The 13,239-nt window shown below is 46.3% G+C and overlaps 1 protein-coding gene across 12 annotated transcripts in view; it reads left to right on the forward strand.

Annotated features, from left to right (window-relative positions):
• Positions 1 to 13,239, forward strand: part of PISD (phosphatidylserine decarboxylase) — a 77,505-nt gene that overhangs the window by 55,758 nt on the left and 8,508 nt on the right. The window contains exon 1 of one of the 12 annotated variants that reach the window (XM_077160505.1): positions 10,553 to 10,700. The exons of 9 other annotated variants lie outside the window; for them this stretch is intronic. Coding sequence is in view for 1 of the 3 variants with exons in the window: in XM_077160500.1 (XP_077016615.1) it covers positions 11,772 to 11,857 (86 nt within the window). In the remaining 2 variants the exon portion in view is untranslated. Of the gene's footprint in view, positions 1 to 10,552; positions 10,701 to 10,806; positions 11,858 to 11,878; positions 12,133 to 13,239 lie in introns of those variants that run through there. 2 more of the 12 variants (XM_077160500.1, XM_077160504.1) reach the window with 2 other exon arrangements.

The following is a 13,239-nucleotide window of genomic DNA, read 5'->3' on the forward strand; positions in this document are numbered from 1 at the left end:
TCCTTTCTGATCCCAGGGTGCCAGGATCAGGCTTATCCCTGGGGTGTCATCTCCCATGCTGCCAGGGAGACTTTCACCCCGGATGTCATGCCCTTTGTAGCAGGGGAGGACAGTGATGTCACTTACAGATTTGGGCGCTGAGTGAGGCCACATCTGAGCAACAAAAGAGGTCCTCCAGAAGTAACTCTTAGGCATATCTACAGGTAGGCTTAGCTTCTCTGCTACGTACATCAGCTTCATAAGAGCAAGCCTCAAGATCAAGGACTTTGCCTATTGATTAGGGTGACCTAATATTTGACACAGTATTAGGGGTTTCCCTGATGTAAAATCTAATTACTCCGTATTTTTTCTCCCATCCCTCAAGGGATTTTGCCAACACTTTTTTTTTTTCGGCATGGGCAGGCTCTGGGAATTGAACCCAGTTTTCCTGCATGGCAAGCGAGAATTCTGCCACTGAGCCACCGTTGCACCGCTCACCAATACTTTTTGATTATCTGCTTAATATACTCTGGGATATATCTAGGTGTTACATTAACCTGTATAGGATTAAAGGCTCTCATTCTTGTTCTGGGCTCCCTGTGACGTGCTGAGTTAGATTATGTGCTCCAGAAAATTTAGGGACTCGAGAAAATAAACCTTTCTTTCTTTGGTCTCAAAGAGTAGATGATGTTCTAAATACGGACAATTCTTCCTTACGCCTGTATTCTGTATTACCTTAATCGTGACCTGATTGGCTTCATTCTTATCTCTAAATATCAGGTTATACATATGTAAAACAGCCTCTCAGTATCCAGAAATAACAATTACCACTCCAGACTAAATGTGACTGCTATAAGAGCTCACAGTCTAGGCCCTGCTTTCTTTAAAGTGTTCTTGAAATGAGACCATACGATATTTGCTCTTTTGTTTCTGGCTTGTTTTGCCTCACCTGTCTCACAGGACATTCACAATGTTGCGTGTCTCACAATTTCATTCCTTGCATTGAATTTTTATATCACTTGAGTTAGTGTTGACATATTAACAATATTATTTCTTCCAATACAGGAATATTGGCTATCTTGCCATTTATTTAGGTCTTCTTTAAATTCTTTCAGCAAGGTCTATAGTTTTCAGTGTACAAGTTTATTTTATCTGTGTTCCTTCTTGTGACTTTCTCCTGGGCCACTTTGCTGTCTGTTCTTCCCCCTCTCCACAGAAAACACTCCAGAATATTTTGGTGATTTGTACCTGTCCCAGAGTCCTAGGGGTACTTCTTTCCCTTTGCCAGCACCGTCTCTCAAAACCTCTTTTGTTTTGTTTCTAATTAATTAATTTTTAATTGTGACAAAATATACATAATATGAAAATCATTTTAACCATTTTAAGTGGCCAAATCTCTGACATAAAGCACATTGACAATACTTTGTAATTTCACCACTGATTTCAGAATGTTTCCCTTATCCTAAAGTAAAGCTCATGCTCATTTGACAGTGACTCCCCATACCTCCCTCCAGTCACCACTATTCTGTTTTCTACCTAAGAATTTACTTATTCTCAGTATTTCATATGAGAGAAATCATATACTATCTGTCTTTTATGCCTGGATTATTTCACTTCACATGATGTCTATAGATTTGTACATGTTGTAGCACTTATTTTTTTTTTCACTTTTTCTTATTGTGTAATATAACATACATATGAAGCAAAGGAAGAAAAAAACAATCGTTTTTAAAGCATTCTTCAACAAGTAGTTATAGGACAGATCCCAGAGTTTGCAATGGGCTACCATACCATCATCTCAGATTTATCCTTCTAGCTGTTCCAGCATATAGGAGGCTATAAGGAAAAAATATTTTTTTATAATCAAAATCTTTTATTTTCTTTTTAGTGAAAAATAACATATATACCAAAAAGCAGTACATTTCAAAGCACAGCACAACAGTCAGTTAGTTGTAGAACAGATTTCAGAGTTTGGTATGGGTTACAATTCCACAGTTTTAACTGTTTACTTCTAGCTTCTCTAAGATACTGAAGACTAAAAGAAATACCAGTTTAATGATTCAGCAATCATATTCATTTGTTAAACCCTACCTTCTCTGTATAACTCCACCATCACCTTTGATCTTTCTGTCCCACACTTTAGGGGTATTTGGGCCATGACCATTCTGACTTTTTCATGTTGAAAGGGGCTGTCGGTAATATGGGGTAGGGAGATGGAATTAGCTGATGTTCTGGAGAGGCTGGGCCCTCTAGATTTCAGGACTTATCTCATCCAGGGACCCATCTGGAGGTTGTAGGTTTCTGGAAAGTTACTCTAGCACATGGAACCTTTGTAGAATCTTATGTATTGCCCTAGGTGTTCTTTAGGATTGGTCGGAATGGTTTGGGTTGGGGTTTGGCAAGCTGTGCTGGGTAGCAGTGTCTAACTGAAGCTTGCAGAAGAGTAGCCACTCGACTCTATTGAACTCTCTCAGCCATTGATAGCTTATTTGTTACACTTCTTTTCCCCCTTTGGGTAAGGTGGAATTGTTGACCCCACACCACCAGGGAGACATTCATCCCTGGATGGATATTGACTGTGTTTTAAAACTTCAACTTTTGTGTGAGACCAGTGGAAGAGATGTTTATTTGGCACAAAATTTATATTTTCTGTAGTACACTATCTAATTTAACCTGTATGATCGATTTATTCAAACAACATAATACATGGAACTGTGAATAGGGAACAAGATCTTGTTTTTTGTTTTTTTTTTTTGTACGGGTTAATATAATACCTGGATACTTCCCAAAGTACTATGGGAATAAAATATTTGCAAAGTCCCCTTGAGGGACTGAGGAGAAATATAGGAATACTAAACTTCCCCATCTGGGGAATTCCTGATATTCTCCCAAGCATTAGCAACTGCCAATTTAATAGGCCAAGCCCTCGATCTTGGTGCTGCCCTTATGAAACTTATTTCTACAAAGGAGAAGCTAAGCACACTCATAATTTTGCCTAAGAGTCACCTCCAGAGCACCTCCTTTCTTGCCCACATGTGGCCTCTCTAAGCCAATCTGCGCCTCACTCCCCTCCCCTCTACGTGGAGCGTGACTCTCAGGAGTTATGTGTAAATCTCCCTGGCAACTTGGGACATGATTCCCAGGGCTGAGTCTGGCCTTGGCATCATGGGATAGAGAAAGACTTCCCAACCAAAAGGGGAAAAAGAAATGAAACAAAATTAAATTTCAGTGGCTAAGAAATTCCGAGTTGAGAGGTTATTCTGGAAGTTATTCTTATATAGCTATCCCTTTTTAGTTTTCAGTGTATTAGAATAGCTAGAAGCAAATACCTGAAACTCTTAAACTGTAACCCAATAGCAATAGCCTGGATTCTTGAAGGTGATTGTATAACTGTATAGCTTTTATGATGTGACCATGTAATTGTGAAAACTTTGTGACTGACACTCCCTTTATCCAGTGTATGGGCAGATGAGTAAGAAAATAAAGACAAAAAATAAATAATAGAAGATGGGGAGGATAAGGGATATGGGATGTTTTGGGTGTTCTTTTTCATTTTTATGTATTGTTATTATTATCTTTTTTTTTTTTTTTTTTTTTTTAAAGGAAAGACAGAGAGAAGGAAGGAAGAAAGGGAAACATAGACAGATAGAAGGAAGGAAGGATAGAAGGAAGGAAGGAAGGAAGAAAGGGAAACATCTTTAAACATTTTCTTGTTTTATTGTATTTTGTTTTTCCGTTTTTTGTTACATGGGCTGGGGCCGGGAATCGAACCGAGGTCCTCCGGCATAGCAGGCAAGCACTTTGCCCGCTGAGCCACCGCGGCCCGCCCCATTGTTATTATTATCTTTTTGAGTAGTGGAAAAGTTATACAATTGATTGTGGTGATGAATGTACAAACTATATGATGAAACTGTGACCCATGGATAGCATGCTTTAGATGATTATATGATATGTGAATAAATCAGTAAAATTTCATTAAAAAATGATTGATGTAGATGAATTATTAAGTAGATGTTTTTCCTGTTATGTTTTTATTTCATGAAATAACGTGCCTATAAAGGGGAACTTGAAATCATTCTCAGAATTGTTTGCTGAGTTTCAGGTGGAGGTTGAATGAGTTCCCTTAGGGCTGTGTTCCTTACCTGTGTCATTCCTGTTTTGGGTGCTCTGAGGCACTTCCCCTAAGGGCTCTGATGGCTCCTGGAGGAACAGAGCACTGGGTAGCTGAGCCACTCCTAGAAGTCTCTTTTCAGGAAATCACGATGTCCTGGAAACACTCTGAGTTCAGGGCCCAGGTGCCTGCTAATTGGGCTCCTTTAGCCTGGCTTCCTTTGGCCTTGGGGAGCAGGGCTTTTGACTCAGAGTGCCTTTGCCAAGAGCCGGCTTTCAATGAACCGTGTAAAGAGGAAGGAAGAGGGCAGCCAGGTATGTCTGGAGCCAGAAGTTCAGTCCTCTGCATGAGTGTGACAGTTGTGATTTCATATGTGCTGTCCTTCTGTTAACATAAGTCATTAAATTATTTTTCAAGGGCTAAATGACATATCTCTCATCACTTCTTTTCCTCAAAATGACCTGTTGCTTTTCTGGAGGAGGTTGAGGAGGCTCAGGGTAGGTTCAGCATGGCTGGGGGAGACAGAGAGGTCCTTACTACCCAATTGCATCTCCTGGGGCTGCTTTGCAATTTCCTGGCCACCAGTCCTCTTCTCCTACAAGCATTTCTCCATCTTCCCTGCCTTCCTGTCTTACTCTCAGCCCCCAGCAGGATTGGCTTTTCTCCCGTTTCTTGCAAGTAGATGGGGGTGGGGGTAGAGTGGAGATGAGTTTTCCATGGATCCATGGGGAGAAGTAGTGGGTGGAATTGGCAGCTGTTGGCTGCCCAGACCCTCCAGAAGTGGATTGGGGTTGCTGTCATGATCAGGGAATGAAGGTTTTGCTGAACCTGCCCCACCACCAAGGGCCTGAATTGCTGGCCAGTCCAGTCACAGGAAGCCCTGTGGCTAGTCTCAGGGGATGGCTGTTTTAATCTTCTGGGGATACCATACCCCTGGATGGCAGGCCCACAGGCAAAGAAGAGCTTGTCTGAAATGTATCTATGGGTGGCCACAGAGCAGAGCTCTGCTGGGTGGACAGTTTGGCTGGTGGAAGGGTCTAGCCTGTGGGAGTGGGCCCTGACCACCTGCGTCTCCTGTCCATCCTCTGAGGCTGGTGGGATGAGAACCTTGTTTCTGGAAGAGCATGTGTTCCTTATTCCCTGCCATTTAGTCTAAATGTTACATTTACAAATACTTGGAAGTTAGAGTCAGAATTTGTAGGACATTTTGTTAGGGAACGAAGAGCTCTCAGCTTCAGTGGATTCAAGAATAGCAAGCTCAGGGTAAGAGGAGGTTTCATGCTTTATCAGACCTGAGAAGAATGGATCATAAAGTTTACTTCTTAATTAAACCAAAGCATTATCAGAAGGGGAAAGGGAATTTTGTGTACCCGATAAAAGATGTCTTTTTATGACCTTTGCTGTTTCATGTTTGCTCTGTAAAAAGGAGAACAAAGTTGTAGATAATGGCCATCTCAGGAATAAAGTAGTATCTGCTGTGAACCCAACTACTTCAGAGGAGGGTCCCATTCAGAGTAACATGAGACCAGGGTTATATTAACACATGACTGTTAACAGTTAAGGGTTAATGAGAAATTTTAAATGGTAAATACATAATCCCTTATAAAGGAGAACAAAAAGCTTCATTAATATTTCTTTAAATAGAAGGATGGAAAGTTGCGTGGCATCGGTAAACCTAAAGCTGAGTGATGTAAGATCCTTGGGTTTCCAGTTAACAAATAGGTAACTTGAATTCTATGTAGGATGAACCTACAGAGCGGCAGATCTGGTGACAAACCCCCTTAGGTCTCGGGTGTCTGAGTTGGGAGGAGTCCTTTCTTCCTTATCGGCTGGGATTGGAGGACAGAGGTCAAATTTGGGCTGATGGGAATGGTAGGCTCTCTGGGGAAGAAGCCAAGGGGAATGCTGACCTCCGTGCCAGCTGTAAATCAAGCCTCGGCCCTTAGAGGTGACTCCACAGGGGCAGGAGGGACTGTGACTCAGAAGCCCGGGTTGGTGGGCATTGGCCTTGCCTGTCATGAGCGCTGGCACTGAGATCAGAGCCGGGCGTGCCTGGGCTGAGTTGATGTGCAAGAAATGGTTACTTGAGAGGTCCTTAGCGCCTACGTATGAAGTAGAAAGCCACGGGTGCAGTGGGGGCACCAGGAGAAGGGCCGCGTATTCAGCCTTACCTCACATCAGGAGAAGCACTCAAGTGTGGGAATCTGGTCTTGGGTTTTTCTCCCCACTAATAGAACTTAGAGGTTTTTCTGTGCAAAAGCACAGAAAAGCAAAGTCTACCAATCTGTGCAAAGCAAAGTCTTCCAGTTATTTTATTGTGAACACTTAAAAAAATATCAGTTATTTCTATTGTGGTAACATATATATATGTAACATAAAATTTGACATTTAAACCATTTTTTTATTAATTAAAAAAGAATTAACTAACACAACATTTAGAAATCATTACATTCTATCTACATATGCAATCAGTAATTCTTAATATCATCACATAGATGTATGATCATCATTTCTTAGTACATTTGCATCAATTTAGAAAAAGAAATAGCAAGACAACAGAAAAAGAAATAAAATGATAATATAGAGAAAAGAATAAAAATAAAAAATACAAAAAATATATAAAAAACAAACAAACAAAAAAAAAACTATAGCTCAGATGCAGCTTCATTCAGTGTTTTAACATAATTACATTACAATTAGGTAGTATTGTGCTGTCCATTTTTGAGTTTTTGTATCCAGTCCTGTTGCACAGTCTGTATCCCTTCAACTCCAATTACCCATTATCTTACCCTGTTTCTAACTCCTGATGGTCTCTGTTACCAGTGACATATTCCAAGTTTATTCTCTAATGTCGGTTCACATCAGTGGGACCATACAGCATTTGACATTTAAACCATTTTAAGTGTACAATTTCGTGGCATTAATTATATTTACAATGTTGTGCTACCATTGCCACCTTCCATTACCAAAACTTTTCATCACCCAGAACAGAAATTCCATGTTCCTTAAGCAATAACTCCCCACTCCCCACCTCACCTCCCCCGCCTTTGGTAACCTCTGATCTACTTTCTGTCTTGATGAATTTGCTTATTCTAGGTATTTTATGTAAGTAGAATCATATGATATTTGTCCTTTTGCATTGATTGGGCTTGTTTCAGTCAGCATGTCCTCAAGGTTCATCCATGTTGTTACATGCATCGGAACTTCATTCCTTTTTGTGGCTAATAGTCCATTGTATGATATTACCACATTTTGTTTATCCATTCATCCTTGATGGATACTTGGGTTGTTTCTACTTTTTGGCTATTGTAGATTATGCTGCTATGAACATTGATGTGCAGACATCTGTTTGAGTCCTTGCTTTGAGTTCTTTTGGATGTATATTAGGAGTGGAATATTGTGAGCACTTTTGAACAGAGTGAAAAACTTGAGGGAATAGAGAATTAATGCACATACACACTACCTCGTGACCTGTGGGGTGTGGGGAGTAGTGGTGTAGGATCAGGCTTTTGGCACCAAGGGCAGCTGGACTTACATTGATGCTCGCTACCCACGTGAGCACTGCTTCCTTATTTCTAGCCTCAAAAAATGTATGGCATAGTTTTCCAGTTCTTGAAGAGAAATAAGGACAAACCAGACTCTCTATATTCCATCCTGAAACCCTTGGGCCTCCCCACCCCACCCCATTTCTGCCCCCGGCCCACACTCAGCATCTTCCTTCATGCTGTAGCATAGGAGACCCTGAACAATTACGAACATGTTCTGTACACTTTGAAACTTGATATAAATAGTATAGCTTTGTTATTCTCCTCCCTAAACAGGGCTGCCATTAGCTTCCTCATAAAGTTGTTGGGGAGTTAAGTGAGAAGATGTATTTGCTAGCAGGGAGCAGACAGCCAGTACGGTTTTACTTCTCACGTGATAGGTGATAAGAATACTATTGTTGATGGTAAAATGGGCATATGGTGGAATTGGCAGGGAAGTAATTACTCCCTAGAGCAGTTTCCTTACATCGCTAGAGCCTCCAACAGGGGTACCTGTGTGTGTCTTCAGAGAACTTTGCATCGTTCTAGAGTAGGAGCTCTCTGAGGACCTTTAGGATGCTCCTTTGCTGTAGCCGTGGGAAACCCACCTCACAGGAGCTGAGGTGGTCTGGAGTGTGGGCAGAGCCCAGACCCCTACTCTAATCCTCAGCTTTTCTCCTGCCAGCCCAGGTAGCCCCCCCCCCCCCACCTGCTTCAAAGAGCTGCCAAAGGGGCCCTACCTAGACCAGTCACCTCCGAGAAGACCTAAGGCTGGGACTGGTGGGACGGCCAAGGAACCTTCCTTAATGCTGTGAGAGGAGAATTTGGTAGGGCTGGAGAATTTTATGTTTGAAGTAACTGCTCAGGGCAGCAAACATCTGCTGGGCCTCCTGCCCAGGCTCCTGTGGGTCTGGTGACCGTCCGTGGCTCCGTGTGCCGGCTCCCTCAGGCCATCAACTAGTCTTCCTCAGGGCCCTCTGCTATCTCCCAGGGGATGGGAGTAGCCACGGGCGCCTGTCGCCCTGTCCCCTGGCAGAGGGCATCCTTTCAGAAGGAGCCGGAAAGTCCCTCAGCAGGGAGTTAGCAGCACCAACCACCAGAGGCCAGTGGCCGACTGAGGGGAGGCTCTCTGTCTGCATGTGGCCGCAGTGCCTGGGAATCACCCTCAGGAGTTGACAGCAGTGTTGGCCACTGGTCGGAAGGGACCTCTACAGTGGGAAAGGAAAGCTTATCAAAGCACACCCCCACCTCCAGATTCACTGGTTGGTTAATTTGTTTGAAACCCGCAAGGCACATCCCTACTGAAAACATGTCTGGGTGCAGGTCTGCTCAAAGGAAGGGAGGGCTGTCTCAGGGCAGACTGGCAGCTGGTTTATGAGGTGGTTAAAAAGGAGCATTAGACATGGTGTAACGGGGCAGAAAATCAGAGTCCCAGGGGTTGCTTAGCAGCTGAAAAGTAGAGCTGGCGAAGAACCTGGGCTTTTGATTCACAGACCTTTTTTGTTTCCCTATTCTTACTTGGGCTGGGTTTTTGTTTTGGACTCGGAGTCCGTGTGGCCTGATCTGGAAGTACTAGAGGCTTTGAAGGAATCAAAATGGCTACCAGGATCTTCTGGAATTTGGTGTTGCTGGGATTTCATGTCAACTTCTTTCTGTGCTTCAACCCTTTTTTATCCTATCTCACATGGTATTTGTTTGTAGCCCTGTGGTGAGAAGGGGCCTTAAATCTTACTGGGGGTTCAGGGAATGCTGGGATCAGTTAGTGAGGTCTGCTGTGGGCACAGTATAGGAGAATATGCCAGATAGGAGAATACTTGTGTGCAGAGTATTTCCCTGCCCTGTCAGGACCTCAGACCCCTTCTGGCTGAAGCTGGATCTTGCTTACCTCTGCCTCCGTGTGTCCTACTGGCATGTTGTAATTGTGGAATATCATAGAAGCCCATGAGGGGAGGGACGGCCCCAGCCTGTCCCATCCCTGGCTGCATCCCAGGTCTGTAGCTTGTTGTGTAGCACTTGGCTGGGCGGGGCCAAGCCTGCCTGCACTCTGTCATGTCTTTGGCCTGCCTGCCCATACTTCCAAAAATCCTATAGGCAGTCTTCCTGTTTGAATTGTTAGTTCAGAAACTGAGTTCTCAGGTCAAAGAAGCTGAAGTTGTGGCCTTGCTTGGTGGCCACGGGCAGGGCCTTCTGAGATATAATACAGCCATTCTCTGGTGAGGTTTGTGAGGTGCTGATTTGGACTCAACAAGGTACACACAAGAATTCGGGTCCTTAATTACAGCCCCCCTTTTTAGTTAAATTATATTCCCCATCAGTCCTCCTGCCCCCAAATGTTCAGCTGCTTCATTCCGTCCATGCTGACTGAGGGTTTGCCCGAGCCTGTGAGGGGGGCCCTGTGTGCTAGTGGGCCAGAAGGCAAGAACACACGTCACCTACAGAGCACTCATCCCAGCTGGGAAAAGCCTGGATGCCGGGGGTGGGAGGGGTGGGGATGGACGGAGGGAGGCGGTGGCCTCAGGCCAGCAGCTCAGCTGCTCTGTTTTCACTGATCTATATCATTTTGGGGTCTGGGTTTTTTGTTCTTAGGACTTGAGTGTGTCTGTCTAGAGAACAAGGGTCTGGAGGTAGGGGCAGCCTGTGTCTTCAAGGTGGGGTGTGGGAACAAGTGCAGACTTAGGCACTCTGTCACCTTAGAGAGTGGCCAGAGGTAGCTTCCTCTCTCTCCACAGAAGCCCAGAGCTCAGCAGGTCAGCAGCCTGTGGGGCCCAGGGACCTGCCCACCCAGCAGCCCAGGGCAGAGGTGAAGGGCGCGTGGTCCAGAAGACCTCCCCCTGCGGAGGCCTGGCCCTCTGCTGATGGGGGAAGTCCCCTGACGTCTTGAGGGCGGGCCCTACACCCGCCTCCTCAGCTCCTCCTCTTAAAGGGAAATGCAGGCCGGGCGTGGCTGGAGAGCGGAGGGGCCGCTTTAACGCCTCAGCCTCTATCCTCTGGTTTCCGGGCAGCCTGAGGGGCGGAACTGCCAGCCCAGAGCGGCCTCTGTGAGGCTGGGGGAGGCCCAGAGCCCGGAGCGCCGGAACCACCTGCCGGTGAGTGAGGTCGGGCCTGCGGCTTCCCTGGGAGGTGCTGTCCCTGCCTGCCCCAACTAGCCCTTGAGGGACAGGAGGCTCAGTCTTTAACAACTTGGATGGGTGAGGTCCTGGGGCCTGAGAAATCTATCCCCCACCATCCTGATGGAGTTTTGGGCTTCTCCAGCCGCCCCTCGCCCCCACCCCCAGTCAGTCACGAGCCCTGGGATGAATGAGCTCACTTCCTCCACATCCTGTAGCATCTGCCTCGCTGATTGTGGGAAATAGGGAAACGATGGCATTGGGGATACACTCAGGCAGAGGGAGAGGGAGGTAGCCGTGTTTCCCAGCAGTGTCACATTCTTCACGTGTCATGTCTCATGGTCTGAGAAAAGGTTCCTTTTCTTTGGGGAAATCAAGAAAGAGACCTGTGCCTGAATCCTGACATTGCCTCCCACTGCACCCGTCCCTGGGCTTGCTGGTGCCAGCTGGCCTAACTTTTGATAAAAGGCACCTCTGAGCCCGTCTCCTCTTTGCTTCCTCTTCTGATGCCCAAGATGACTTACCCATCTCGCTCAGGGAGGATCCATTTCCCGGTTCCCTGGTTTCACAAGGGCATTTGAAGTTCTGTCTGCTTCTAGCCCTGGAGCTTGGGGACAGAGGATTGTTAGCCCCACTGGGCATAGCTCCCTCTGTCTGATCTGCAGGTGAGCCAGGAAGAGAAAGCAGGACCCCAGGTGCGGTGTGCACAGCGTCAGGCCCGAAGGTGGGGCTTTAGGAGGGGTCCCTGGCACCCTGTGAAATTTCCACCCTAGCCAGCCTGAGCAAATTCCTGGAAGTCTCTGGTGGATGTGGTCCCGAGTGCTCAGGGAAAGCTTGTTGAGGGGATGGAAGTAGCAGACAATCCCTGTCCCCTTCCCTGCCTCATCGAGGCTCAAACCTGATCTTCCAAGATCCAAGAGAGCGAAAATAGGAGCAAAGTGCAGGGGCTGGGTGTGTTATCTCTCTCTCTCACACACACACACACACACACACACAAGCGCGCGCGCTCCTTTGCAGCTCTTAACTGGGGTCCCCCCAGCTTCAGTTGGGATGTTCCATTCCAGTGGGAAAGGGGGGCTTGTTTCCCTCCTGCTGAGGAGTGAAAGGTGGATGGGGCACTGCAGACTGCTGCTCAGGTATGAACCCCAAGAATAGCACGTCCTGATAAGGTGCCCCCTGGGTCATCCTGTGGGCCAGTGTGTGCCCTCCCTGGGGCCCCTGATGCCCCCCACCTCCGTGGCGGCCCCCTGTGCCCCGCTGGAGCAGGGCTCGCCTTTGGGACAGAGACATGAGGCTTCGGAGCCAGGTTGGGGCTGGAGTGAGGTAGCCCCAAGCTCGGGTGGAAGTGGGGTACGAGGTTTGTGAGCAGAGCGGCAGGAACTCGACGCCCTGCGATCTGAGCCTCAGGATGGTGAGCAGGAGGACCAGCCCTTCTCATTTTCCAGATGAGGAAACTGCTCTCAGGGACAGCCAGGGCCGCAGTGAACAGCGTGTCCCCCAGCACAAGGCCAGCCTGAGTTCTCTGTTCCACGTGGTTGCCCTTAGGCCACATGATGACTTTGAAGTCTTTCTGCGTGCTGAGAACTTTCCTTTAAGAAACCTTTACCAATTAAGCGGCCTTAATGAGTTTTCCCATTCATAGACATATCTAGAAAGTGTTCCCTGTGAGTCATTTTGGTCCATAGACGAGAAGAACAATGATTAATTCTCAAATCGGGATCCTTTTACTTTCTTTTCCAAAGCAAACCATGTGGGTTTTAAGTCAGATATTTCTTCACTCGGGGTATTAGAGCCGCCCCAGAATAAGAAGCAATGTGTTTGAATGACTCAAAGGTTTTAATTCTTCATGTCTTACAGAAATTTATTTGTATTCCTCCAGCACTTGTGATCAAAATATATGGTTCTTAAATAGATCGTTGTTGTCACATTAGAAGCACATTTGTAAACTGCCTGTTTATTCTTCTGAGCTGTGTGAAAGTTTTAACTGCTTGTGAAAAAAAAAAGTCTTTCTGGTCATTGTCTGAAACTCGCAGTACAGAAGCTCTTGGAAGGGGGAAGGTAGTACTTCAGTACTTCAGGACTCCATCCTTGCAGCTTCTTCATCCCAGGCCTTGAGCACCCAGCCCCATGTTGGGAGCCAGGGAGGGCCGTGTCTCTGACTAGGGATCCCCGGCACAGGCTGTCGCAGGGGCAGAGGACCAGTGGGCTTCTGGAGCCGGGTAGTCTGGAGCACTGCTCCTGAGGAGTTGGCCCTGTCCTTGGGAAGTTGAGAAGCCAGCGACCTTCCCTCCACCCTGCAGCTCTGGAAGGACAGAGCTGTGTCCAGTTCCTGGTAGGACTGAGGACTGAATTCATGTCTGCTTCTTGGGGACCCTTCAGTGCCCACAGATTTTGATTTGGAGGATCCCTGACACCCTCGTCTGTCTTGTTGCAGAAGAAGCATTCAAGTTGGGGTGGGAACGAGGACCTCCAGGGGTCAGGACTCCCCTGCCCTTCCCTGCCTGTGGAGTCTCTGCTG

Source organism: Tamandua tetradactyla, chromosome 5 (assembly GCF_023851605.1).
Source record: "Tamandua tetradactyla isolate mTamTet1 chromosome 5, mTamTet1.pri, whole genome shotgun sequence".
Lineage (NCBI taxonomy): Eukaryota > Metazoa > Chordata > Mammalia > Pilosa > Myrmecophagidae > Tamandua > Tamandua tetradactyla.